At 37.4% G+C, this 24,891-nt stretch overlaps 1 protein-coding gene across 1 annotated transcript in view; it reads right to left on the bottom strand.

The window, feature by feature from the left end:
- COL6A5 (collagen type VI alpha 5 chain) overlaps positions 1-24,891 on the bottom strand; it is a 106,208-nt gene that overhangs the window by 24,296 nt on the left and 57,021 nt on the right. The window contains exons 31-37 of the mRNA XM_024747790.1: positions 19,008-19,019; positions 15,402-15,889; positions 12,564-12,657; positions 11,364-12,017; positions 8,364-8,441; positions 5,646-5,658; positions 2,434-2,642 (exon numbers count right to left, since the gene is read on the bottom strand). Of these exons, the coding sequence (XP_024603558.1) occupies positions 2,434-2,642; positions 5,646-5,658; positions 8,364-8,441; positions 11,364-12,017; positions 12,564-12,657; positions 15,402-15,889; positions 19,008-19,019 (1,548 nt within the window). The remainder of the gene's footprint in view (positions 1-2,433; positions 2,643-5,645; positions 5,659-8,363; positions 8,442-11,363; positions 12,018-12,563; positions 12,658-15,401; positions 15,890-19,007; positions 19,020-24,891) is intronic.

The following is a 24,891-nucleotide window of genomic DNA, read 5'->3' as shown; positions in this document are numbered from 1 at the left end:
CTTGTTAAAAATCAGATGGTTGAGCCCCACCTCCAGTTTCTGCTTCAGTAGGTTCAGGATCAGTGCATTTCTAACGAGTTCCCAGGTGATGCTGATGCTGCTGGTTTAGGTACACACTTTTTGAGAATCACTGGGATAGTGGATCTGAAAAATGAGGACCTACAAAAATCACCTATGGTGGTTTTAAAGCTTGTGGCTTTTTCCTGGCCACTCACACCCCTAAATATGAAGCAGTAGTACTGAGAAGGGCTTAGGAATCTATGCTTGTGAAGGGCTTCAGGTGATCCTGATACAAATTGTCTTTGAGCTGCTGTAAGGAGTGGAGAGGGCCAGGAAAGGTGATGCAATTAAGGATGAACTTGGAAACTGGAGTAGGGAGGAAGAAGCAAGGGAGAGGCCTAGGTAGAGAGATAGTGGTTGTGTTTCTTGTGAAAGAGAGTGATACACAACCCATTGCCAGCCCACAGTACTCTGGGAAACTCTAAAAATTTCTTAAATGGTTAAGATTCTTGACTTCTCCAGGACTCTCCATTCAAGGGCACAAAAATCAGCCCTTGGCCATAAGAATCACATTATAAATGAATAATAAGCATAGCATGTGGAAGTTCTTATGGAAGTTATCAATCTTTTTATTTGTGCAATACATCTGGAATGTGTATCAAAGCTCATCTCTTAGCGACTGGATAAAATATCTGAACTACAATTTACTCTCCTTGAGGATGGCACATTATACAGAAAGTTCTCAGCGGCTTTTGACAACTAGCTAGCAATGATTTTAAAAAGAAAAAAAAAGAAAGAAAGGAATAGTATGAAGTCCCTAGACAACACTGATGATCTGAGACTCAGATTTATTGTAAAGGATAAAAAAATATATATATATATTATCCTTAGATCTGAGACTCTGTTTCCAGGCAATCACAACTCAACATAATCCTCCACAGAACTCCCAACACTTCAATCCACTGCAAGAGAAATTGGGTGTGGTGGATGTAACAGCAAATTGACATTTTTTTCCTATAGAGCCATGCAACAATTATTTCTGCAGCCAAACTGAACCTTAAACTGGTTATGAGTATCTTGATATCCAGACATCTGAAAAACCAAATGAAAAGTATTTCTATTGCTATTGAACAACAGTCATTAAAGATGGCTGCAAAGATGAGTTTCTCCTTTGTTCCCTTAAATATCCAATTAATTCAGTCTTTCTTGAAAAGTTTCACACTTCTAAATTATTAGACTTTAAAATGCTTACTACTAACAATACTGTCACAAATGACAATTTGGTATTCCAACTCTGCCAAAATAACTTCTCTTTTCCTTTTCTTTTTCTTCCAAAACCAAACCATAATAAATTCCTATGCCTTGAGGGCTGTTGTAATTCTCATATCGTTAAAATGAATACTCCAAATTAATTGCATCCATTAAGAAGAACAAATTTTGTATTTTCTTCTTTAAGCTATGTCTATATAATGATAAAAACCTCTTTAAATAAGAAATCACACACTTGAATGCCTTAATGTCAAGGAACTACATACATCCAGGTTTACTTCATTACTTTTTTTTACTAAAAAAAGTCTTATTTTTCAACTAATGATGAATTGACTCTTTAATTCTCAAGTCTAGCTTCTATAAAGGAAAGTTTAACTGCTTTAAAGACAAAATTCAAACATGTATATTTCAGAAATGGGGAGAAATATGGGGACATCAGTGTTGAACCCAAGGAAAAGAACATTTATTTATCCAAGGAAATTACTAAGAATGAATATTATGAGATTGGCCGCCTTTTCTTTCAAACTTGCATATTCTAACATCACACATGATACTTATGACATAATGCTTTAAATGCTGGCATTCTGGCCAAATGAGCATTTTGGGAGACTCTAGATACATAGATGGAATAGCTGAATAGTCTGTTTAGAATGCCCACCCTTTCAAATGAAAATACAGCCAAAATTCTATGATCTGATTTGTTTGAAACTATTAAATCCTGACAAAAAGCATGATTGCTTTGCCATTAAAATGTATAGAGTGGGGTAGTTTATTTTATTTCCAGTTAAAAAACCTTACACTTTCTCATGCAATCACAAGTTCTGGGACACTGGTCAGGCCAACTTTTAAAAGTTCCTCCTTTGCTATGTTATTCTCTGTAGTACCTCCTTCTACATCACACTAACCTAAATTGTGGTTTCTAGAGAAACCTTAAGTTTGGTGAACATATCAGTGACATTTCTTAGAGCTTACCATTGATTTCCAGAGTGGTACCTGTGACCATTTAAATCTTCAGATCAAATAAAAGCTGCAGTTGTAGCCACCATCTTGAACTTGAAAAAAGTTGCTTTTTATACCCACCTTATTTATTTGATTCTCTATTAGTGTTAAAAGATGAGGATCCAGTTATTTTTAAATTACCGCTATAACTTTTCATTTCCTTACCAGCAGTGAGACTTGCAATTTCTTCAGAATCCTGATCTTTTTCATATTTAGTTGTTAATTTCTGTGGCATAAACATTTGGCTTGGAATGTAAGCCAGACTGTCACTTCCACTGTCTTCCAACACAAAAGATGAATCTCTGCCCACACTCAATTCCTGGCCAATGAAGCTGTTCTCTCCTGAAGAAATCTCTTCTGGCTCAGGGGTAAATCTAGAAGATAAAAGGGAAAGTTTTAGGTGAACCTATATAACTTTGGGAAATACAACTAAAATATCACAAAAATTTAATATAGTTAATTATTTCCTAGAAGAAAGACAATTGGGTGATAAAAATTTATTTCAATCAAATAATTTATTATACTACAGGAGAATTTTACTAAACATGTAAAGAAGAACTAATACCTATCCTTCTCAAACTATTCCAAAAAGTTCAAGAGGATGGAACACTCCCAAATTCATTCTACAAGGCCACCAGTACCCTGAAACCAAAACCAGACAAAGACACTACAAAGAAAGAAAATTACATGTCAATATCTTAGATGAGTACAGATGCAAAAATCCTCAACAAAATATTAGCAAAATGAATCCAACAGTATATAAGAAGATCATACACTGTGTCAAGTTGGATTTATTCCAGGGACACAAGAATGGTTCAACATACACAAATCAATCAGTGTGATATGCCACATTAACAAAAGGAAGGACAAAAATTACATGATCATCTCAATAGATGCAGAAAAAGCATTTGACAAAATTCAACCTCCATTCATGATAAAAACTCTCATCAAAGTGGGTACAGAAGGAACATATCTCAACATAATTAAAGACAATTTATGGCAAATCCACAGCTAACATATGCAGTGGTGGAAAGCTGAAAGGTTTTCCTCTAAATTTAGGGACAAGATAAGGCTATTTAACCACTTCTATTTAACAGTTTTGGAAGTCCTAGCCACAGAAATCAGATAAGAAAAAGAAATAAAAGGCATTCAAATTGGAAGGGAAGAAATAAAACTGTCCCTATTTGCAGATGGCATGATACTTTATATAGATACCCTAAAGTCTCTACCCAAAAACTATTAGAACCAATAAATGAATTAAGCAAAGTCACAGGACACAAGATTAATATACAGAAATCTGTTGCTTTTCTCTACACTAATAATGAACTATCAGAAAGAGAGAGTGAAAAACCAATCCCATTTAAAATCTCTTCGTGGGCTTCCCTGGTGGCGCAGTGGTTGAGAATCTGCCTGCCAATGCAGGGGATATTGGGTTCGAGCCCTGGTCTGGGAAGATCCCACATGCCATGGAGCAACTGGGTCCATGAGCCACAACTACTGAGCCTGCGCGTCTGGAACCTGTGCTCCGCAACAAGAGAGGCCACAACAGTGAGAGGCCCGCCCACCGCGATAAAGAGTGGCCCCTGCTTGCTGCAACTAGAGAAAGCCCTCAAACAGAAATGAAGACCCAACACAGCCAAAAGTAAATAAATAAATAAATTTATTAAAAAACAAATCACTTCGAAAAGAATAAAATACCAAGGAGGTAAAAGACCCATACTCTGAAAACAATAAAACATTGATAAAGGAAATTAAAGATGATACAAAGAAATAGAAAGATATCCTGTGCCCTTAGATTGAAAGAATTAATATTGCTAAAATGACCATACTACCCAAAGGAGATTTAATGCAATTCCTAACAAAATACCCATGAAATTTTTCACAGAACTAGAACAAATAATCCTAAGGTTCATATGAAACCACAAAAGACGCTGAATTGCCAAAGCAAGGTTGAAAAAAAGAACAAAGCTGGAGATACCATCCTCCCAGACTTCAGACTATACTACAGAGCTACAGTAATCAAAACAGCAAGGTACTGGCACAAAAACAGATACAGAGATCAATGGAACAGAATAGAGAGCCCAGAAATAAGCCCACACACTTATGGTCACTTAATCTAGCTATGACAAAAGAGGCAAGAATACGCAATGGAGAAAAGACAGTCTCTCCAATAAGTGGTGCTGGGAAAACTGGACAGCTACATGTAAAACAATGAAATTAGAACACTTTCTCACACCATATACACAAATAAACTCAAAATAGATTAAAGACCTAAATGTAAGACCAGAAGCCACAAAATTCCTACAAGAGAATATAGGCAAAACATTCTCTGAAATAAATCGCAAGCAATAATTTTTTTTGTCTCTGCCTCCTAAAGCGAAAGAAATAAAAGCAAAAATAAAGAAATGGGACCTATTAAACTTAAAAGCTTTTGCACAGCAAAGGAAACAATTGAAAAAACTAAAAGACAACCTATGGTGTGGGAGAAAATATTTGCAAATGATATGACTGATAAGGGGTTAATATTCAAAAGAGATAAATAGCTCATACAGCTCAATATAAAAAAAACCAATTAAAAAATGGGCAAAAGAGCTAAATAGAAAGTTCTCCAAAGAAGACATACAAATGGCCAGCAGGCACATGGAAAGATGCTCAGCATTGCTAATTATCAGAGAAATACAAACCAAAACCACAATGAGATAGCTCCTCACACCTGTCAGAATGGCTATCATCAAAAAGTCTACAAATAACAAATGTTGGTGAGGATGTGGAGAAAAGGGAACCCTGTACACTGTTGGCACGAATGTAAATTGGTGCAGCGATTATGGAAAACAGTATGGATGTTCCTTTAAAAACTAAAAATAGAGCTACAATATGATCCAGCAATTCGCATCCTGGGCATACATCCGAAGAAACACAAACACTAATTTGAAAAAATATATGAACCCCAATGTTCATAGCAGCACTATTTACAATAGCCAATACATGGAAGCAACCCAAGTGTCCATGAACAGATGACTGGCTTAAGAAGATGTGGTATATATACAATAGAATATTACTCAGCCATAAAAAAGAATGAATTATTGCCATTTGCAGCAACATGGATGGACCTAGAGAATATTACACTTAGTTAAGTAAGTTAGAGAGAGAAAGACAAATACTGTATGATATCACTTATATGTGGAATCTAAAAAATAATACAAATGAATGTATATAGCAAAACAGAAACAGACTCACAGATACAGAGAACAGACTAGTGGTTACCAGAGGGGAGAGGGTGCGGGAGGAGGAGCAGGTTAGGGGTAAGGGATTAAGAAATATAAACTACTATGTATAAAATAGATAAGCAACAAGGATATTTTGTATAGCACAGGGACTTATAGCCATTATCTTGTAATAACTTTTAATTGAGTATAATCTATAAAAGTACTGAATCATTCTGCTGTACTCCTGAAACTCATATAATATTGTAAATCAACTATACTTCATTTTTTAAAAAAAGCATATACTGATACATTTGTGTAAATTCCCATTTATCCTTCCCTTTCTTGCCATCTGCTTATAGCCTATGAAACACTACTTTGGAATAAATCAAGTCTGATTTGTCACAGAGTTTTAGATAAATGACAAGAAACTCATAGGTTACTTGGGACAAGCAAATAATGTGTCTCAGTTTGATATCAATCTCCACAGAAAATGTAGAAAATAGTCATTTAATCTACCATCAACTTCTCTGAGAAGAATAAAACTATATAAAATATATCTCATTGACACCATGCTTCCTGAAATGGTGTCTACATTTGTATTCTTTGGAGTAAGAATGATAGTTTGAAAATATTGTGTTTTTATTTAGGTGATGGTAAAAAACATATTCAATATAAGTTTATTCTTATTCTATTAATCCACCTTTATGCAATTTCAAGTCCATGTTTATGTTTGCATTGATACTGTTGTTTGGCACCTGGCGGTACTACTTTAACTGTTGAGAGTTAATGAGGAAAGGAAATAAAGTCAGACATAATATTATCAACAATACATTCACACCAAGCAAAAGCCAAATGATACAATGACTAGAGTGGGAATGATCGTTTTGCAATAGTGCAGGTGAACAAGTGCTGGGGAATCAAGCACTCACAGAACTGAGTGGGCAAGCTGAGAGCAGAGGTGACTCTGCAGCATGCATCATGTTTTACACATTTTACCAATATGCACCATATTATTAAAAAAAATTTTATTGAAGCATAGTTAATTTACAATGTTCTGTTAGCTTCAGGTATACAGTAAAGCGATCCATTTATACATACATATTTATGTGTATATATATATATACATATATATGTGTATATATACACATATATGTGTATATTTTTCAGATTCTTTTCCGCTATAGGTTATTACAAGATATTGAATATAGTCCTCTGTGTAGTCCTTGTAGTTTACCTATTTTATATATAGTAGTATGTATATGTTAATCCCAAACTCCTAATTTATCCCCCTCCCCTGAACCTTTCCCCTTTGGTAACTGTAAGTTTATTTTCTAAGTCTGTGAGTCTATTTCTCTTTTGTAAATAAGTTCATTTGTATCATTTTTTTATATTACACATATAAGTGATATCATATGATATTTGTCTTTCTCTGTCTGACTTACTTCACTTAGTATGATAATCTCTAGGTCCATCCATGTTGCTGCAAATGGCATTATTTCATTTTTTATGGCTGAGTACCATTCATCTGTTGATGGACATTTAGGTTGTTTACATGCTTGGCTATAAAATTTCTTTTTTTAGTTTTTAGGAATTCTATTTTGGCAAAGCAGAATCATCTAATACATTAAGTTACTGTTTTAAATTTGTGCCTTACTGAGTTTCCTTGGGTTTGATGTACGAATTTATTTTTGTTTGATAGTTGCATAGGAACTATACACATATGGTATTTGCAGCTAGATTTGTGTTTGTACATGTTAAAATATTATATTAAAATGTAGTCCTGTAAGAATCAATTTTCCTTTAAATAAGAGTATTGTTTATTCCATGTTGGGAAACACTGCTTCACAGGACATCAGTGCCATATTGTCCTTCAGAAGGTGTGAGCTGCTGGATGCTTCCTTGTTAAACTACTAAGTATAAATGAAACCTGACATGAGAGGAACATGTATTTGCATGAATTCTGAGGAACACTTCATCTTGCCATTTTGGATATATGGGATTTATGGGAAAGACCGCATCTATTTTGAGAAGCTCTTTGCTTAATTGCAATCTGACGGGACAGGGCCATTATGGGCTAACTCTGGGCTTTCACAGGCTGTAGTCAGGGATCCAAGCTTGGTGAAATAGAGAGAAAAGCACAGAGCAACCAAATGGGCCATTCTCATTCTGTTTGAGGTTCAAGTCCATTCAGATTAATTATTTATATTTTCACTCAAGATAAAATTTTAAAGAAATTTATTTACATGTGCAATGATATTGTGGGGTCTTTCATGCTGTTTTGGGAATGAAACAATGAATCACATGGAACCCCATACTTCAGTAAGACAAGACATTGGGATAAACTGTAATAAGTGCCTCAGCAGAGGTGTAAAAAGTTATTAAAAAAGGAAAAACTGTGGATTTTGACTGAGTGTAAAGATGGGCTTTGAAGAGGAAACAGGTTTAATCAGGGCCATGAAGGATGGGTAAGATTTCACTGGAAGAAACAGGATCCCAGGCAGTGGGACAAGAGGTCCAGGAGGGTGAACTCCTGGACCTCTGATCACACAAGGCAGACAAGAGTCCAGTGTGGCCGGAACTCAGAGCTTATGATGGGGAGAGATGAGAAGTAAGGTTGAGGTGGGTTGAGACTGAATTCTGGGGTAAATTTCAATATGGAAATTTCTGAGAAAACCATGAATTTTAAAGCAAAATTGTAATAAGCTCATGAGGATGTTATAAAAACAATCCTGAAAGCATGCTTTTGTGCAACTTCTGCTACAGAAAATGGAATACATGAAGAGCCTTTCCTTCAGGGACCTTATCTGCCATCAGGCAGTTACACACCCCTCAGTCAATCCATAGTCACTTGTAAATATCAGAGCTTTCTAACTCACAGGAGATTGATACTTTGATTATCCTCTTCCTTTGAATTGATGAGTCTGCAGGTGTTCTCAAGCATCAGTGGTGGGTACTGATTGAATCCTCCTATTGAGAGAGGAAAATTATAGTTATATTTTTAAACTAGAAATTGTATTTGCTAGGGAAAGAGAACTCCAACAGGAATCTTCTTGAAGCAATAAATGTCACTAAACTATTTCAGCACAATTTGGCTTGGGTGAGAACAGAAAATAGTAGCAACTAGAAATAGCATTCAGAATTTGATTTTAGAACATTTTGCAGCCAAAAAATTACTGGGGTCATGGAAACAGACCTCCTCAAATTGTTCATTTAAGGGTTAATTGTGATGCAGAGACACGATTTCCATATGTTCAGGCTAACATAATTTTATTCTGATCCTATAATACTTTTTCACTCAGACTTATGCTAATAGAAAAAGTAATATTTTATTACATCATGCTATTTCTGTGCTTCTGCACCAATTAACACTGATTTCCTAGGAGGAAAATAATCACAGGAAAGATTTTAGCTAACTGACCTAAATAATATGTTCCTTTACCTCTTTCTATTGTTGTTCTATAAACTGTGGAATACTGAGAAATATATAATTTTCCCCTCATTCAGGAAAATAAATAGGTTTTAGTGAAAGGAAATCTTTGACCATTGAATGATCGAAGACTCTGTGAAAATATCTCACAGAATGTTTATGGTTTTATAATAATCATATTTCTCTTGTTCTAAGATGAGCATTTTTTTCTATTTCTCTGAAATGAGACTATGTCTTCTCATCAATTGCAGTTGACAGTTGCTATTGGTGAGGAAGGAATCGTGATGCCATTGTTATCGCCTGTACATGTGGGAACAACAAACGTGCCAGCACCAAAACTTGTAGAATTGGGGTCAGCAGTTTAGAAGAAATTTCCGGAAGTATTAGTAAAGGAGACTTTTAACCTCTACAAACCAAGTGGTTATGGGAAGACAGTGAATTGGATGTGCTTAACAACATTGCTCAGATGGAAATCAAAAGTAAGCTAGCTCTAATAATTGCAAAGCCTAATTTAAGAGCCTAGCAAGACCAGTTTTGTGTTATTTCATAGAGTCTTTTTAAAGTACTGCTTCATTGGGGTGCATTGACATATACACACTACTGTACATAAAATGGATAACTAATAAGGACCTACTGTATAGCACAGGGAACTCTTCTCAATACTCTGTGATGACCTGTATGGGAAAAGAATCTTAAAAAGAGTGGATTTATTATATGTATGGCTGATTCACTTTGCTGTGCAGCAGGAGCTGGCATGGCATTTTAAATCAACTATACACCAACAAAAATTAAATTAAGAAAAAATTTTCTTAAAAAATCCGTCATCGATCTTGATGGTATAAAGAAAAATATTGCATGGGAAAAGATGGGTATCAATGACTCTGAGTGAAGAAAGAGCTCACAAAAGTCAAATTTTGACTAGAAGAAGTTTTAGGAATGCCTTAACCAAGTCTATTTCACATATATTCCCTTTTTATGTAAGCACAAGAGTGACACATCATAGTCTCTCTAAAAGAACTCTTTTGAAGACTATAAAATAAAAAAAACTCTAACAGGGATGTCAGTATCAACATTTAACTGGAAGCACTTTTTCTTTCATTTTTCATAATACAATGGTGCATTATACAATGGAAGGCATTTAGAGTTAAAGAAATAACATGATGTTCCCAAAGGGGTAATTACTGGATTCTTCAGTTGAATATAAGTCACAGGAGAAAGGGGAAGCTCCTTCTGCAATGAAGAGTGAACTTCCAAGTGAACTTGGAAGAGTGAACTTCCCAGACGTTGTCACTATGGTGGTATTGAAGATTCCTTGGTGGAGTCTTCCTAGGGTGGAAGATACCTACGGTGGTGGGATTGGTTCCAACAGAACCTAACTCTACACTTGTCAGATTCCCAGAAAGAAAAGGTTCAGCTCTGATTCCATGGGATCCTCTAGAGCAGGATTTCTCAACCTCAATGCTATTGACATTTTGGGCTGGATTGTTCTTTGCTGTGGGGGGCGCCCTGTGCATTGTAGGATATTTAGCAGCATCCTTGGTCTCTACCCACTAAATACCAGTAGTATCCTCTCTCTTAGTTCTGACAACCAAAATTGTCTCCAGACATTTCCAAATGTCATCTGGGGGGCAAAATCATCTCCAGTTAACCACCTCTATAGAAAGAGCATTTCTCACACCACTTGTGGTGAAGGGCAAGGTATTTTTATTTCTAGCCTTTTGCAGACTGATACTTTTGGTTTATATCTTGTTCAATGAGACAATGTCCACTGTTTATACACTTGTATAATGTGGCAATGTCACATTGCTTTAAAAGTTTCTAGATGCTTATTCTCAGTTTCTTTCTTTACTCATAGTTTATGGACTAACATGGTCCAATGGGTAACAATTTGTAGTCCATTGGCCTAGAACCTTTCTACTCAAAGTGTGATCTGTGACCAAAAGCATTGACATCACTGAAGAACCTGTTAGAAATGCAGTATATTAGGCTCCATCCTACACATACTGAATCAGAACCTCCATTTTAACAAGATTCCTGTGTGGTCTGTATGCTCAGACTCTTTGGGAGCAGCACTCTCACACAGATCTCCAGGGTACTCCAAGGTTGGAAATAAACCAGGTGTAGCAGGGAAAACTTTTATTTAAATGCTCAACCTGGAGACCACCTAAGAGCTGCTAGAACTTCTTTACATTGAGCAAGTGAAGTTCAGGAGATCTCCAGTCACTCTGTTCCTTCTAGTGCTGAGATTTTGGCTAAGAGACATTATATCATGAAAAAAGTCTCACCGCATTATGACCAAAGCATAAACAGGGTATAACCAAGATGTGTCCTATTCCTGTCCCCTTTTCACCATCTAATTCACATATTTTGGTTAGCTATAGATACAGAGGTATGTTAGGTTATCAATACTACTAACAAACACTAATTTATTAAAACAAAGAGAAAATAAAATAGTGACTTACGTCTAACTGAGTACACAAATGGCTTTAAAAACTTCACAACGTAATCCAGGTTTGGTTTATGAATTCTCCCAAGCTGTATCAGATGGTGATCAAGTGGGTGGCTGGCTAGCACCTCCATGTCCTCCTTATGTGTAGAGCCCAGAGAAATCACAAATATGCCATAGCCTTGACACTTGGCCCTCAGAGCCATCTTCTTTAAGAATTCATTTTTCTCATGATTTCTTCCAGCAGAGACTACAAAGATGACTCTATGTTTTCTCAGTTTGGGTGTTCCTGGGAAGAGATACTTCACAGTCCACAGTAGGGCACGGCCAATGGTGGATTCTCCATTTAGCTGTTGGAGGTAAGTCTGAATGTGCCTCTTCATTAGAGCTTGATTGTCATAAGTTGTAAACTCAAACTCTGTTTTTACCGCATCCTTCTTCCTCCCATCCCAAGGAGAGTAGCTCAACAAGGCAATCCTATCACCAGAGTCTGAGGTTACAGGGTCTGAGGCAATATCAAAGTTGTCAAGCATTGAGCTCACCAAGGCTTTGACATCCTTAAACTCATCACTTGTTATATTCCTAGAATTGTCTAAGAGGAAGGCGACATCCATGTATGAATTTTCAGGTAAGAAAATCTCTTTCTTGCAAGTATTTGGAAAACATTTATCTGAAAACACATAGAGACTTATCATTGGTTCAATGTTGGCACAAGAAGACACTGTTGTTTGAGATCTTCAAGTGAATAAGGGACTGATTACCAAAAATTAATCATCTGATCAATACCTCTTCCATCTCACATCATTTAAATTAATAAGGAATTTTCAACGTGCCCATAATTTCTGTGGCCACTAGCAGACAATTTGGGAATGTCTTTGTTGAAAGCAGATGTAAGTAAGATGTATACTTAAAGTCTATAAGACATGTCCAAACTCTTTTAGAAAATATTTTAAATATTTTAGAAGCTTTTGATACAAACTATCAAATTGTCCCCAGGAAAAGCCGAATCAATTGGGATAATCTTCTAAACCGATTTTCACATTCTATGGAAACTTCAAACATTACAGAGATTGAAACTCTGACATATGGTGTTGAAGGATTGGAAAACTTAGAATCTACAATCAAAAATATAATTCTTTGATAAAGGTAGATTTAATAACTCACCCAGAAGGCATTTAAGTGTTTCAGCACAATAAATTCTTCTCATTAGTCTTACCATAGCAAAGAATACAGTGCCGAAGTCTTTCTAATGGTTCATATTCCCCATTTGGAGGAACAGGAAGCACCTGAAATGTTCCCGTGTTGTCAAACTGCATTGAAAAAGAAGTATATGCTTACTTGCTCATTTTCTTTAGTCATCATCAGCAATACACTGTACACACACTTTAAGAGTTTGAAAAACACCTAACTAATGACCATCACCTTGCATTGTAGCCCATTGCTCTATTCAGTGCATCTTTATGCATACACACACACACACACACACACTATCCCCCCTTGATCCTAAACATAACCCAAGGAAGCATATAGAACAGGTATGAGCAACCCAATTTTATGATGAGGAAACTGCCACAAGTTAACCACAAGGTTCACCCACTGGGGTAGATATTAATATCTCATTCTTATCTCCAAACCTGCAATTCTGCACTGAATTTTCACACACTTCTGATTATGCACCAGCTGTTTATATACTATACATCAGTTTCTGGGGTTGGGTCTTGCAGAAATTTTACATTCACAAGTTTCCTTTAGCCTCTTTAAGTAGTGATTCCAACTATTTCCAACCAATCACACTATCTAGAAGAAGGCATATCTTTCAGATGTCAAGTGGATTTCTCCAATCACAAATTCCAATCAAAAGTTTATTCCATATTACTCAGCCATAAAATAAGTGAAATAATGCCATTTGCAGCAACATGGATGGGCCTAGAGATTATCATACTAAGTGAAGTCAGAAAGAGAAAGACAGATACCATGTGACATCACTAGTGGAATCTAAAATATGACACAAATGAACATATCTACAAAACAGAAATAGACTCCCAGACATAGAGAACAGACTTGTGATTGCCAAGGGGGTGGGAGGGGAGGGATGGATTGGGAATTTGGGATTAGAAGGTGTAAACTATTATATGTAGAATGGATAAACAACAAGGTCCTACTGTATAGCAAAGGGAACCATATTCAATATCCTGTGGTAAACCATAATGGAAAAGTATATAAAAGAGAATGTATATGTATGCCTATATATATGTGTGTGTGTGTGTGTGTGTGTGTATACATATATATATAACTGAATCACGTTCTGTACAGCAGAAATTAACACAGCATGTAAATCAACTATACTTCAATTTTTAAAAGTTCTATTCCAAAAGTATGTAGACAGAGGACACTAAGTCTATTCAAAATTCTTGGTAGTACACTGCCTGATTTTGTCTGTTTCTTGATTATATTTTGCTTTGATACTCACTGAAATGGGCAATATATAGCATTCATTCATTCAGACTCAATAACTATATATTGGGCATTTACTCTGTATGAGGCACCATGCAATACAGACAATTTAATTACAATAATAGAAATCTACAATTCCCAGGTGATGAGGGGATCTCTCAATCAACAGAGATGCTCATGCTTTTGTTCTTTCTCCCTTGTGAAATTAAAAGGTAGAAAAACCACCCTCTCTGTTTTTCTGTAAAGTGCTGACTGAGCATTTGGTAATATTTATTATCATTCCAGTCTTATAGTTAGAAAGTAGCTACTACATTCCTACTCTCTAGTTTTTATGAAACTGGATACTTTGGGTGTCATTTTGTGTTTGACCTTGTTGGTCCCCCATGTAAAGATTAACTGTAACCTTGGTAATCAAGGAAGTTTATTCACAGGAGTCAACCACATGTTCTTCATTCATCCATGCATTCATTCAACAAATATTTATTGAATGGCTACAATGTTAAATAGGTAATATTCTAGGTGCTGGAGATACAGAAATGAACAAAGCAGATAAAATCTCTATCCTACATTCTAGTGGGGGGACATATACCATAACAAAACCAATAAATAAATTATCTATGTTGGGAAGTAATTATTTTTATAGAAACGACTTCAAATTCCTACAATCCTTTCTGTCAGGATCTATTCTCCCTATGACTCCTATTTCCAAAATATTCATGGATATCTTACGATTATTGACTCTCTTCATGTTATAGAAGGCTTTTCTTTTTATAGTAGACATGTGTATTTGTGTAAAAATAGACCTTTATAGGGCTTCCCTGGTGGCGCAGTGGTTTAACCAAAAAAAAAAAAAAAAAAAAAAAAAAAAAAGACCTTTATAGCCTCTTGGATGACATAATGATTCCACCCAGGTCCAGGAGCATGTATTTCATGGATAATGAGTAGATTTTAAAATAGTTGAACAGTAGATGGAGAAGTTCTTCAGTTTGCGGGGAGAAAGAGGGAAGCAAAGATCCCATGAGAATCTGTGAATCCAAAAGTGATGGAACCTCTCTTGGGAAAAAGGGTTCATACCCATCAAAGTTTTACACATTAAGGGTTCAAAAACCCCATAAACTTCACCTATTACAGGTTAAGACCAGCTGTTCAATGAGTTACAGCTAGCAGATGACAGATTTGAGAAACACCAGGTTGGCAGAGGGCTGGTAAAGCATTATATTGATAGCCCTATTTCAAATCTTGATTTAGCCACTTAATAGCTGTACAAAATTGAAGAAGTCACTCAAACTCTCTGGGCCTCAGTTTCCTGATTTTTAAATGGAGATAACGTGCATTTACTTCAGAGGGTTGGCGAATGCCTGAGTGTGTATGTAAAGCTCTAGAGACAGTGCCTGGTGCCCAGCAGGACCTGAACAAAGGTGGCTGCTATCATTGGCTACTGTGCTTATTAAAAATTGGATTTCATGGACCCTGGCAACAATACAGCTGTGAAAATTGCAAAGGGGTCAAGAGGCCACATCTGTCCCCCTACTCCCCAGTATTCCTGTCCTGCCAGTACTAATATCTTAAAAATAAATATGTTGACCAGGGAAGTACCTACCTCAAAAGCCTCCTCAAGGGAAACTCTTTCATTAAAAGCAAAGACTGCAGGGCTGATATCCAAGGCACTAAACTCCATGGTGGCTGTGATGATGGATGACCTACTGGCAGATTGTCCATTGCTAAAAAACACAGCGACTCTCTGCACATTGGCTCCTGCTAACGTCCGCTTGAAGATGTTCCGAGCCACAAACTTCATCGAGTTACCAATGTCTCGGACTTCTCCAGAGTTTTGATATTTAATTTGGGAAAGAAGCTGAAGGAGTTGCTTCTTACTATGGTAGTCAGACCCACGGATGAGGTAGTTGGTGTCTAAGTCGAAGGAAACCACAACAACTCTTGCTCCCACAGGGCAATTATTTTCCCTGATGTGAAGGTCATTGACAATAGAAATGATGATGTCCCTCGTTTCATTAAATCTCTGCTCTGTGATATCGTAGGACTGGTCCAGGGCAAATACTAGCTCTGTTGGATACACTGGACACTTTTCTACAAAAATGAGAAGCAAAAGTATTAAGTTATTTCACTGGGTCAAAAGCCTTTCCCATTCCCTTTACTCCAGCGAGATAGGTTGACACTGAGGTCTGGGAAAACGCAAGTGTCACGTAAACCCTAGAACCAGAGGTACCCACATGTAAAGGGAGGAAAAGACTCTCCTTTGTTAGTTTGAAGGTGTTACCTAAATACAGAGCAGTGATATTTTGCTATATAATGCTCAGACTTCACTGCCCACCATCAGTTTACTATTTAAAAAGAAATTGGTAGGAGTATTTGAGCTGATGGAACTTGCTGTATCTTGATTGTGGTGGTGATTACATGAATCTATGCATGTGTAAAAACTGAACAAAAGAGTGAATTTTACTGCATGGAAAATTTTTAAAGGAAACTATGGCTTATCAGAAAATCTGAAGGTAAGGTAACCCTCTTGCACTGTTGGTGGGAATGTAAATTCATACAGCCACTATGGAGAACTGTATGGAGGTCCCTTAAAAAACTAAAAATAGAATTACCATATGACCCAGAAATCCCACTACTGGGAATATACCCAGAGAAAACCATAATTCAAAAAGAATCATGTAACACAATGTTCACTGCAGCTCTATTTACAATAGCCAGGACATGCAAGCAACCTAAATGCCCATCGACAGATGAATGGATAAAGAAGCTGTGGTACATATATATGCTGGAATATTACTCAGCCATAAAAAGGAACAAAATTGGGTCATTTGTAGAGACGTGGATGGATCTGGAGACTGTGATACAGAGTGAAGTAAGTCAGAAAGAGAAAAATAAATATTGTATATTAACACATATATGTGGAACCTAGAAAAATGGTACAGATGACCAGTTTGCAGGGCAGAAATAGAGACACAGATGTAGAGAACAAACATATGGACACCAAGTGGGGAAAGTGGTGGTGGGGGGTGGTGGTGGTGTGATGAATTGGGGGATTGGGATTGACATGTATATACTAATATGTATAAAATGGATAACTAATAAGGACCTGCTGTATAAAAAAAAAAAATTCAAAAAAAAAATCTGAAAGTTTATTCTCTTCAAAAATCTTCGGAAATGGGGCTTCCCTGGTGGCGCAGTGGTTGAGAGTCCGCCTGCTGATGCAGGGGTCACAGGTTCGTGCACCAGTCCAGGAAGATCCCACATGCCACGGAGCGGATGGGCCCATGAGCCATGGCCGCTGAGCCTGCGTGTCCGGAGCCTGTGCTCCGCAACGGGAGAGGCCACAACAGTGAGAGGCCCACGTACCGCAAAAAAAACAAAACAAAACAAAACAAAAAACTTCAGAAATGATCTACTAATAATGATAAAGTCAGCTGGAAGATTTTCATCCACTTATGTGCAAACATTTATTGAGTATCCACCATGTGAAATGCAGGGTAACATGTGCTGTGAGATACATACGAAGATGAACAAATCCAAGTTTGCCCTCGAGGAACTTGTCTGGGGAAGATCACGATATTGAAAGGTAGAGAGTGATTATTATTCTTCACAGGAATTCAGAGGACAAAGAGGCTGTTTCCAGAGAGAGAGGATTTCAGGGGCTTTGGGATGACAGCGAGGGTGGCAGGAGGAAGGGGGCAGCACAGTGGACCATGGCAGGCTTTCAACAAGCTATTATAAAGATGGGACTGTCTGTAATCTCCAACTCAATCCTAATAGTTTTATGATGACTGCACTTTGGGAATTTCATAGGTAATCTGCCCTATGTATCAAACCAAACTTTTCAAAGTCCTTGTTAAAGTCTGAACACAGGAAGAGAAAATGAAATTATTTAAAAATTAAGCACCCCCTCATCTACATCTACTCTCCCCAATCTGGCTAACTATCAAAATGCATAAAACTCAAAATATAGCATCTCCCCACCATTGTTACCAGTAACAGAAATAGAAGAGGAAGTGTTGATTTTGAGATGTATTTTGAATCAAGACATTTTGCTGTGAAGAAATTTTTAAAATATGCAAGCCAATAATGAACAAGAAAATGAGAAAAATGGACTATGCCTTATTTCTTAGCCCTATACTAAAAACGATTAATGAAGTGGTAGATAGCATCTTCAGAGCTGACCTATCATCACAGATTTTCCTAGAAGGCAGCAGCAGTTTCCATTTATTTTTAATCTCTCCCTTTCTTAGTGCCCAGTAGGGTACCTGATAAATTTAATTCAAACCCCTGATGTTTTACTGAGTGCTTAGATTTACTAAGAATTTTTTTTTTTTTTTGGAATAAAGTGAATGGTGCCAAACTTTGGGATGAGCTCAAAGATCTGGTGGATCTATGTCAGCAGGCCTCTAGGAGACCAGGAGCTCTTGGAGTTGACTTAACCGGCTCAGAGGTGACATCATCCGAGGGGTCTAAGGCAACACAGAACACCGACTGTAGCCTAGGCCCCAAGAAGACGATCCTCCATCCTCTGGGTCAGGCTGACGAGTGGTGGGCACATGGAGGTGAAAGGTGTGAATGGAGGTCAGAGAGAGGAAAGGAAACATTGCCCGTCCAAGGAGCCAGTGTCCATGGACTCAGCAGCAGATGGAACAACAGAATGGGTCAGGCAGCGAGCAGCCCTGCACTGAATTGCCCAGCAACACAGGACCTACCCCGTGAAGAAAATTAGTTGGAAACTGGCAGGACCTGGAAAGAACAGCAATGTGAAAGATCTGGGAGCTGGCAGTCAGCATTTTATAGTTAAGTCCAAACATGACACTTAAAATTATAGTCATAATAAGTGTCTGCACAGAAGGAAGAAGTCTCTTTTCCCATGGGGATGAGAGTTTCTTATTTTTTCTTTGTGAAGTGTTTATTCAAATATTTTGCCCATTTACTTTTATTTTTTTTATTTATTGAAGTATAGTTGATTTACAGTGTTGTGTTAGTTACAACAAAGTGATTCAGTTAGACATACACATATATATATATATTTTTTTCCCAATTCTTTTCCCTTATAGGTTGTTATAAACTATTGAGTATAGTTCCTTGTGCTATACAGTAGGTCCTTGTTGGTTATCTATTTTATATATAGTAGTGTGTATATGGTCTTGTCAGAATGCAAGAATTATTTCAGCAAGCTGCATAATATGGTAAGAATACTCACCTTTCCAACAAGCTATAAAGAGGAGAGAGAGAGAAAGAGTCTGTTACACTTTTGGAATGCTGACTAAAATTAATCCAAAAAATAAAATTTCAACAAAGTTTAATGTTCTGTTTAACTCTAATTGCAAATGGGGCTAGTTTCTAGTAACAGGAAGCCAAGGTTAAAGGATGGAGGAGGGTGGACACAGAAGTTTATTATTTTGTGGATCTTCCTGACCTTTCCTTCTTGTGAGCTGTGGCCAGCAGACATTAGCAGAATTCTGGTTGAAATTTGAATCACTGATCACTTGTTTTAGAAACAGAACAGATGAGCCTCTGATTAAAAGGTAAGATAGCTAAAATTCAATTTGTTTTGTCTCTATTTTACAGCCTTCTGAGAGCCATTCAACAAGGCAGGACTAAAATACGGGGTCTTATTTTCTTCCCTGATGAGCACCTTGGGAACCTCTATTTTTCTTCAGAGCTGTGGAGATTTCCAAATGAACTTCGTCTCTGCTAAAAAAAAATACAGCTCCTGTGTTTGTGTGATCTTGTATCCAGATTGAGGGAACCCCCTTCTTTCTCCCGAGCATCTGATTTCTCCAAGTGATTTACCTGGTAAGCATGAGATGTAACAGGGGGAAATATTGGCAAATCTTGAAGAAAGCACAGGCCTGACAATTTCCATGTTCATTTTACTCAATCCCTAGGAAGCAAATGAATCACTCCGAGACAATAAAAGATTTTACTAGCCCTGGCAACAAATTGGTCATCCATCCTGCTGGCCCACAGCCCACAGACACCCTCACATCAACCCTAGGAACATTTTTGTTTGTCTTCATCCTACAGTTGCTGAGATGCTGACTGCCAACAGAGAGCACACAGAACTCACGGCCTCCTCTGCATCTCAAGGCCTGAAATAGATCTCTCTTCCTGACTAAGAAGTCCCATTTGTTAACCTCCAGCCCAGCTGTGAGGCCAGAAGAACAAACTCTAGAATTAGGTGCATTTGTCTGAGTTTCAGTCTGGGGAAACTACTTGACCTCCTTTAGGGTGTTTCTTTTTTTCAATTTAGCTTTTCCTGAAAATTCTCTTTCTTATGTCTCTCCTTCTAAGACTCCAATTACTTGGGCCCTCCTGTTTTATTCCCAACCTCCCTTTCTCTCTCCTTTCTCCCCAGCTTCCTAGATCTCTTACTTTATTTTGGGGGAAGTTCCCACCCACCATCCCAGGGCCCTCATGCCAGTGTGGCTGGAGCTGCTGTAGGGCTGAAGAACAAACATGGTGCAGAAGGAGTCCAACCTTGCAGGGCATCTGAATTAGCTCCAAAGGCCTGTCACCCAAACCCCTATCTCAGTTCTGTATTCTAGAGTTCCATGCTCTCTGATCAGCACCCTGTCTGGTTATAGACTCTGCCCACTCCCCAACAACCCCTTAATTTCTTGGCTAACTCCTTTCATGCAGTGTTGGAAAATGCCCTCACACCCCAAATCCTCCAAGATAGGTATTCACCTCCCTGCCCCTTCCACCCCTTGGGTCTTCCCTGATTTAGATCACACACTCCTCTCCCTACAATAACGCTCCCCTTGTCCTCTCCCTGTGCCCCAGGCTGGTTCTCACCTCCTCCCTGTGCTGAAGAGCCTTTCAGCTCTCAAGTGACATCTTTGACATGGGTTCCCCCACTCAACCTTGGAGTTTTCTCCACTGGCTGCTTCTTGCCACTTTCCAAGTTGCCCACACCTGGGACTTCCTCATCTCTGCAGTGCCATTTTTTCTGGTGTTGGGCCTGCTCTTTTTGCTAATGGATCTCCCTGGGTTCAATCCTTGGAATTCCATTTCTGTCTCTCTAGTTTCACATCCTTTGGAAGCTCATTCATCCCTGTGGCTCTAAGGACGTTAGTAACTCCAGCTTCCCTTCTGCCTGTAGATCATTTCACTTTAGGGTCTACACAGCATTCCTCTGCCTCTAAAATGTTTAAACTCATCACTTCTTCCTACCAATAGATTTTCTTCACAATTCTTCCTCTCTCTTCTCATCCTCAGTGGTACCAAACCTCTCCCGCTGTGGCCTTAGAGTTTTAATTTATTTTTTATTTTATTTTAATTATTTATTTTTTTATACAGCAGGTTGTTAGTTATCTATTTTATACATATTAGTGTATACATGTCAATCCCAATCTCCCCATTCATCCCACCCCACTTCCTCCCCCCGGCTTTCCTCCCTTGGTGTCCATACGTTTGTTCTCTACATCTGTGTCTCTATTTCTGCCTTGCAAACTGGTTCTTCTGTACCATTTTACCAGATTCCACATATATGCATTAATATACGATATTTGTTTTTCTCTTTCTGACTTACTTCACTCCATATGACAGCCTCTGGGTACAACCGTGTCTCTACAAATGACCCAATTTCATTCCTGTTTATGGCTGAGTAATATTCCATTGTATATATGTACTACATCTTCTTTAGCCATTCATCTGTCAGTGGACATTTAGGTTGCTTCCATGACCTGGTTATTGTAAATAGTGCTGAAATGAACATTGGGGTGCGTGCATCTCTTTGAATTATGGTTTTCTCAGGGTATATGCCCAGTTGTGGGATTGCTGGGTCATATGGTAATTCTATTTTTAGTATTTTAAGGAACCTCCATACTGTTCTCCATAGTGGCTGTATCAATTTACATTCCCACCAAGAGTGCAAGACGGTCCCATTTTTTCCACACCCTCTCCAGCATTTATAGTTTGTAGAGTTTGCCATGACGACCATTCTGACTGGTGTGAGGTGATAACTCATTGTGGTTTTGATTTGCATTTCTCTAATGATTAGTTATGTTGAGCATCTTTTAATGTGCTTCTTGGCCATCTGTATGTCTTCTTTGGAGAAATGTCCATTTAGGTCTTCTGCGCATTTTTGGATTGGGTTGTTTGTTTTGTTAATATTGAGCTACATGAGCTGTTTATATAATTTGGAGATTAACCTTTTGTCCGTTGATTCATTTGCAAATATTTTCTCCCATTCTGAGGGTTTTCTTTTCATCTCATTTATAGTTTCCTTTATTGTGCAAAAGCTTTTAAATTTCATTAGGTCCCATTTGTTTATTTTTGTTTTCATTTCCATTACTCTAGGAGGTGGGTCAGAAAAGCCCTTGCTGTGATTTATGTCAAAGAGTGTTCTTCCTATGTTTTCCTCTAAGAGTTTTATAGTGTATGGCCTTATATTTAGGTCTTTAGTCCATTTTGAGTTTATTTTTGTGTATGGTGTTAGGAAGAGTTCTAATTTCATTCTTTTACATGTAGCTGTTCAGTTTTCCCAGCAGCACTGTTTTTTCTCCATTGTTTATCCTTGCTTCCTTTGTCACAGGTTAATTGACCATAGGTGCGTGGGTGCATCTCTGGGCTTTCTATCCTGTTCCATTGATCTATATGTCTGTCTTTGTGCCAATACCATACTGTCTGATTACTGTAGCTTTGTAGTATAGTCTGAAGTCTGGGACCCTGATTCCTCCAGCTCTATTTTTTCCCCTCAGGATTGTATTGGCTATTTGGGGTCTTTTGTGTCTCCATACAAATTTTAAGATTTTTTGTTCTAGCTCTGTAAAAAAATGTCACTGGTAATTTGAGAGGGATTGCATTGAATCTATAGATGGCTTTGTGTAGTACAGTCGTTTTCACAATACTGATTCTTCCAATCCAAGAACATGGTATATCTCTCCATCTGTTTGTGTTATCGTTGATTTCTTTCATCAGTGTCTTATGGTTTTCTGAGTACAGGTCTTTTACCTCCTTCAGGAGGTTTATTCCTAGGTATTTTATTCTTTTTGTTGTGATGGTGAATGGGATTGTTTCCATAACTTCCTTTTCTGATCTTTCATTGTTAGTGTATAGGAATGCCAGAGATTTCTGTGCATTAATTTTGTATCCTGCAACTTTATCAAATTCATTGATTAGCTCTAGTAGTTTTCTGGTGGCATCTTTAAGATTATCTATGTATAGCATCATGTCATCTGTAAACAGTGACAGTTTTACTTCTTCTTTTCCAATATGTATTCCTTTTTCTTCTCTGATAGCGGTGGGTAGGGCTTCCAAAACTATGTTGAATAATAGTGGTGAGAGTGTACATCCTCGTCTTGTTCCTGGTCTTAGAGGAAATGCTTTCCGTGTTTCACCATTCAGAATGATGTTTGCTGTGGGTTTGCTGGATATAGCCTTTATCATGTTGAGGTAGGTTCCCTCTATACCCACTTTCTGGAGAGTTTTTATCATAAATGGGTGTTGAATTTTGTTAAAAGCTTTTTCTGCATCTACTGAGATTATCATATGGTTCTTATCCTTCAGTTTGTTAATATGGTATATCACATTGATTGATTTGTGTATATTGAAGAATCCTTGCATCCCTGGATAAATCCCACTTGATCATGGTGTATGATCCTTTTAATGTGTTGTTGGATTCTGTTTGCTAGCATTTTGTTGAGGACTTTTGCATCTATATTCATCAGTGATATTGGTCTGTAATTTTCTTTTTCTGTAGTATCTGTGTCTGGTTTTGGTATCAGGCTGATGGTGGCCTCATAGAATGAGTTTGGGAGTGTTTCTTCCTCTGCAATTATTTGGAAGAGTTCAAGACGGTTGCGTGTTAGCTCTTCTCTAAATGTTTGATAGAATTCACCTGGGAAGCCATCTGGTACTGGAGTTTTGTTTGTTGGAAGATTTTTAATCGCAGTTTCAATTTCATTACTTGTGATTGGTCTGTTCATATTTTCTATTTCTTCCTAGCTCAGTCTTAGAAGGTTATACCTTTCGAAGAATTTGTCCATTTCTTCCTGGTTGTCCATTTTATTGGCATAGATTTGCTTGTAGTAGTCTCTTAGGGTGCTGTGTATTTCTGTGGTGTCTGTTGTAACTTTTCCTTTTTCATTTCTAATTTTATTGATTTGAGTCCTCTCCCTCTTTTTCTCAATGAGTCTGGCTAATTGTTTATCAATTTAGTTTATCTTCTCAAAGAACCAGCTTTCACTTTTATTGATCATTGCTACTATTTTCTTTGTTTCTATTTCATTTATTTCTGCTTGATCTTTATGATTTCTTTCCTTCTGCTAACTTTGGGTTTTGTTTGTTCTTCTTTCTCTAGTCCCTTTAGGTGTAAGGTTAGATTATTTATTTATGATTTTTCTTGTTTCTTGAGGTAGGCTTGTATTGCTATAAACTTTCCTCTTAGAACTGCTTTTGTTGCATCCATAGGTTTTGGATCACTGTGTTTTTGTTGTAATTTGTCTCTAGGTGTTTTTTGATTTCCTCTTTGATTTCTTCAGTGATCTCTTAGTTATTTAGTAACTCATTGTTTAGCCTCCATGGGTTTGTATTTTTTACGTTTTTTTTCCCCTGTAATTCATTTCGAATCTCACAGCGTTGTGGTTGGAAAAGATGTTTGATATGATTTCAGTTTTCTTAAGTTTACCAAGGCTGATTTTTGACCCAAGATATGATTTATCCTGGACAATGTTCCATGTGCACTGGAGAAGAAAGTGTGATCTGCTGTTTTTGAATGGAATGTCCTATAAATATCAATTAAATACACCTGGTCTATTGTGTCATTTAAAGCTTGTGTTTCCTTATTAATTTTCTCTCTGTATGATATGGTCCTTTACTTCTCTTGTGTTTCTCACTTAGAGAAGTTCCTTTAGCATTTGTTGTAGAGCTGGTTTGGTGGTGCTGAATTCTTTTAGCTTTTGCTTGTCTGTAAAGCTTTTGATTTCTCCATTGTATCTGAATGAGTTCCTTGCTGGGTAGAGTAATCTTGGTTGTAGGTTTTTCCCTTTCATCACTCTAAATATATCATGCCACTCCTCCCTGGCTTGTAGAGTTTCTGCTGAGCAATCAGTTGTTAACCTTATGGGGGTTCCCTTATA

This window comes from Neophocaena asiaeorientalis, unplaced genomic scaffold (assembly GCF_003031525.2).
Source record: "Neophocaena asiaeorientalis asiaeorientalis breed wild unplaced genomic scaffold, Neophocaena_asiaeorientalis_V1.1 scaffold33, whole genome shotgun sequence".
In the NCBI taxonomy this organism is placed as follows: Eukaryota; Metazoa; Chordata; class Mammalia; order Artiodactyla; family Phocoenidae; genus Neophocaena; species Neophocaena asiaeorientalis.
Note: the sequence above shows the minus strand (reverse complement) of the source record. Positions and strands in the feature narration are given on the sequence as shown.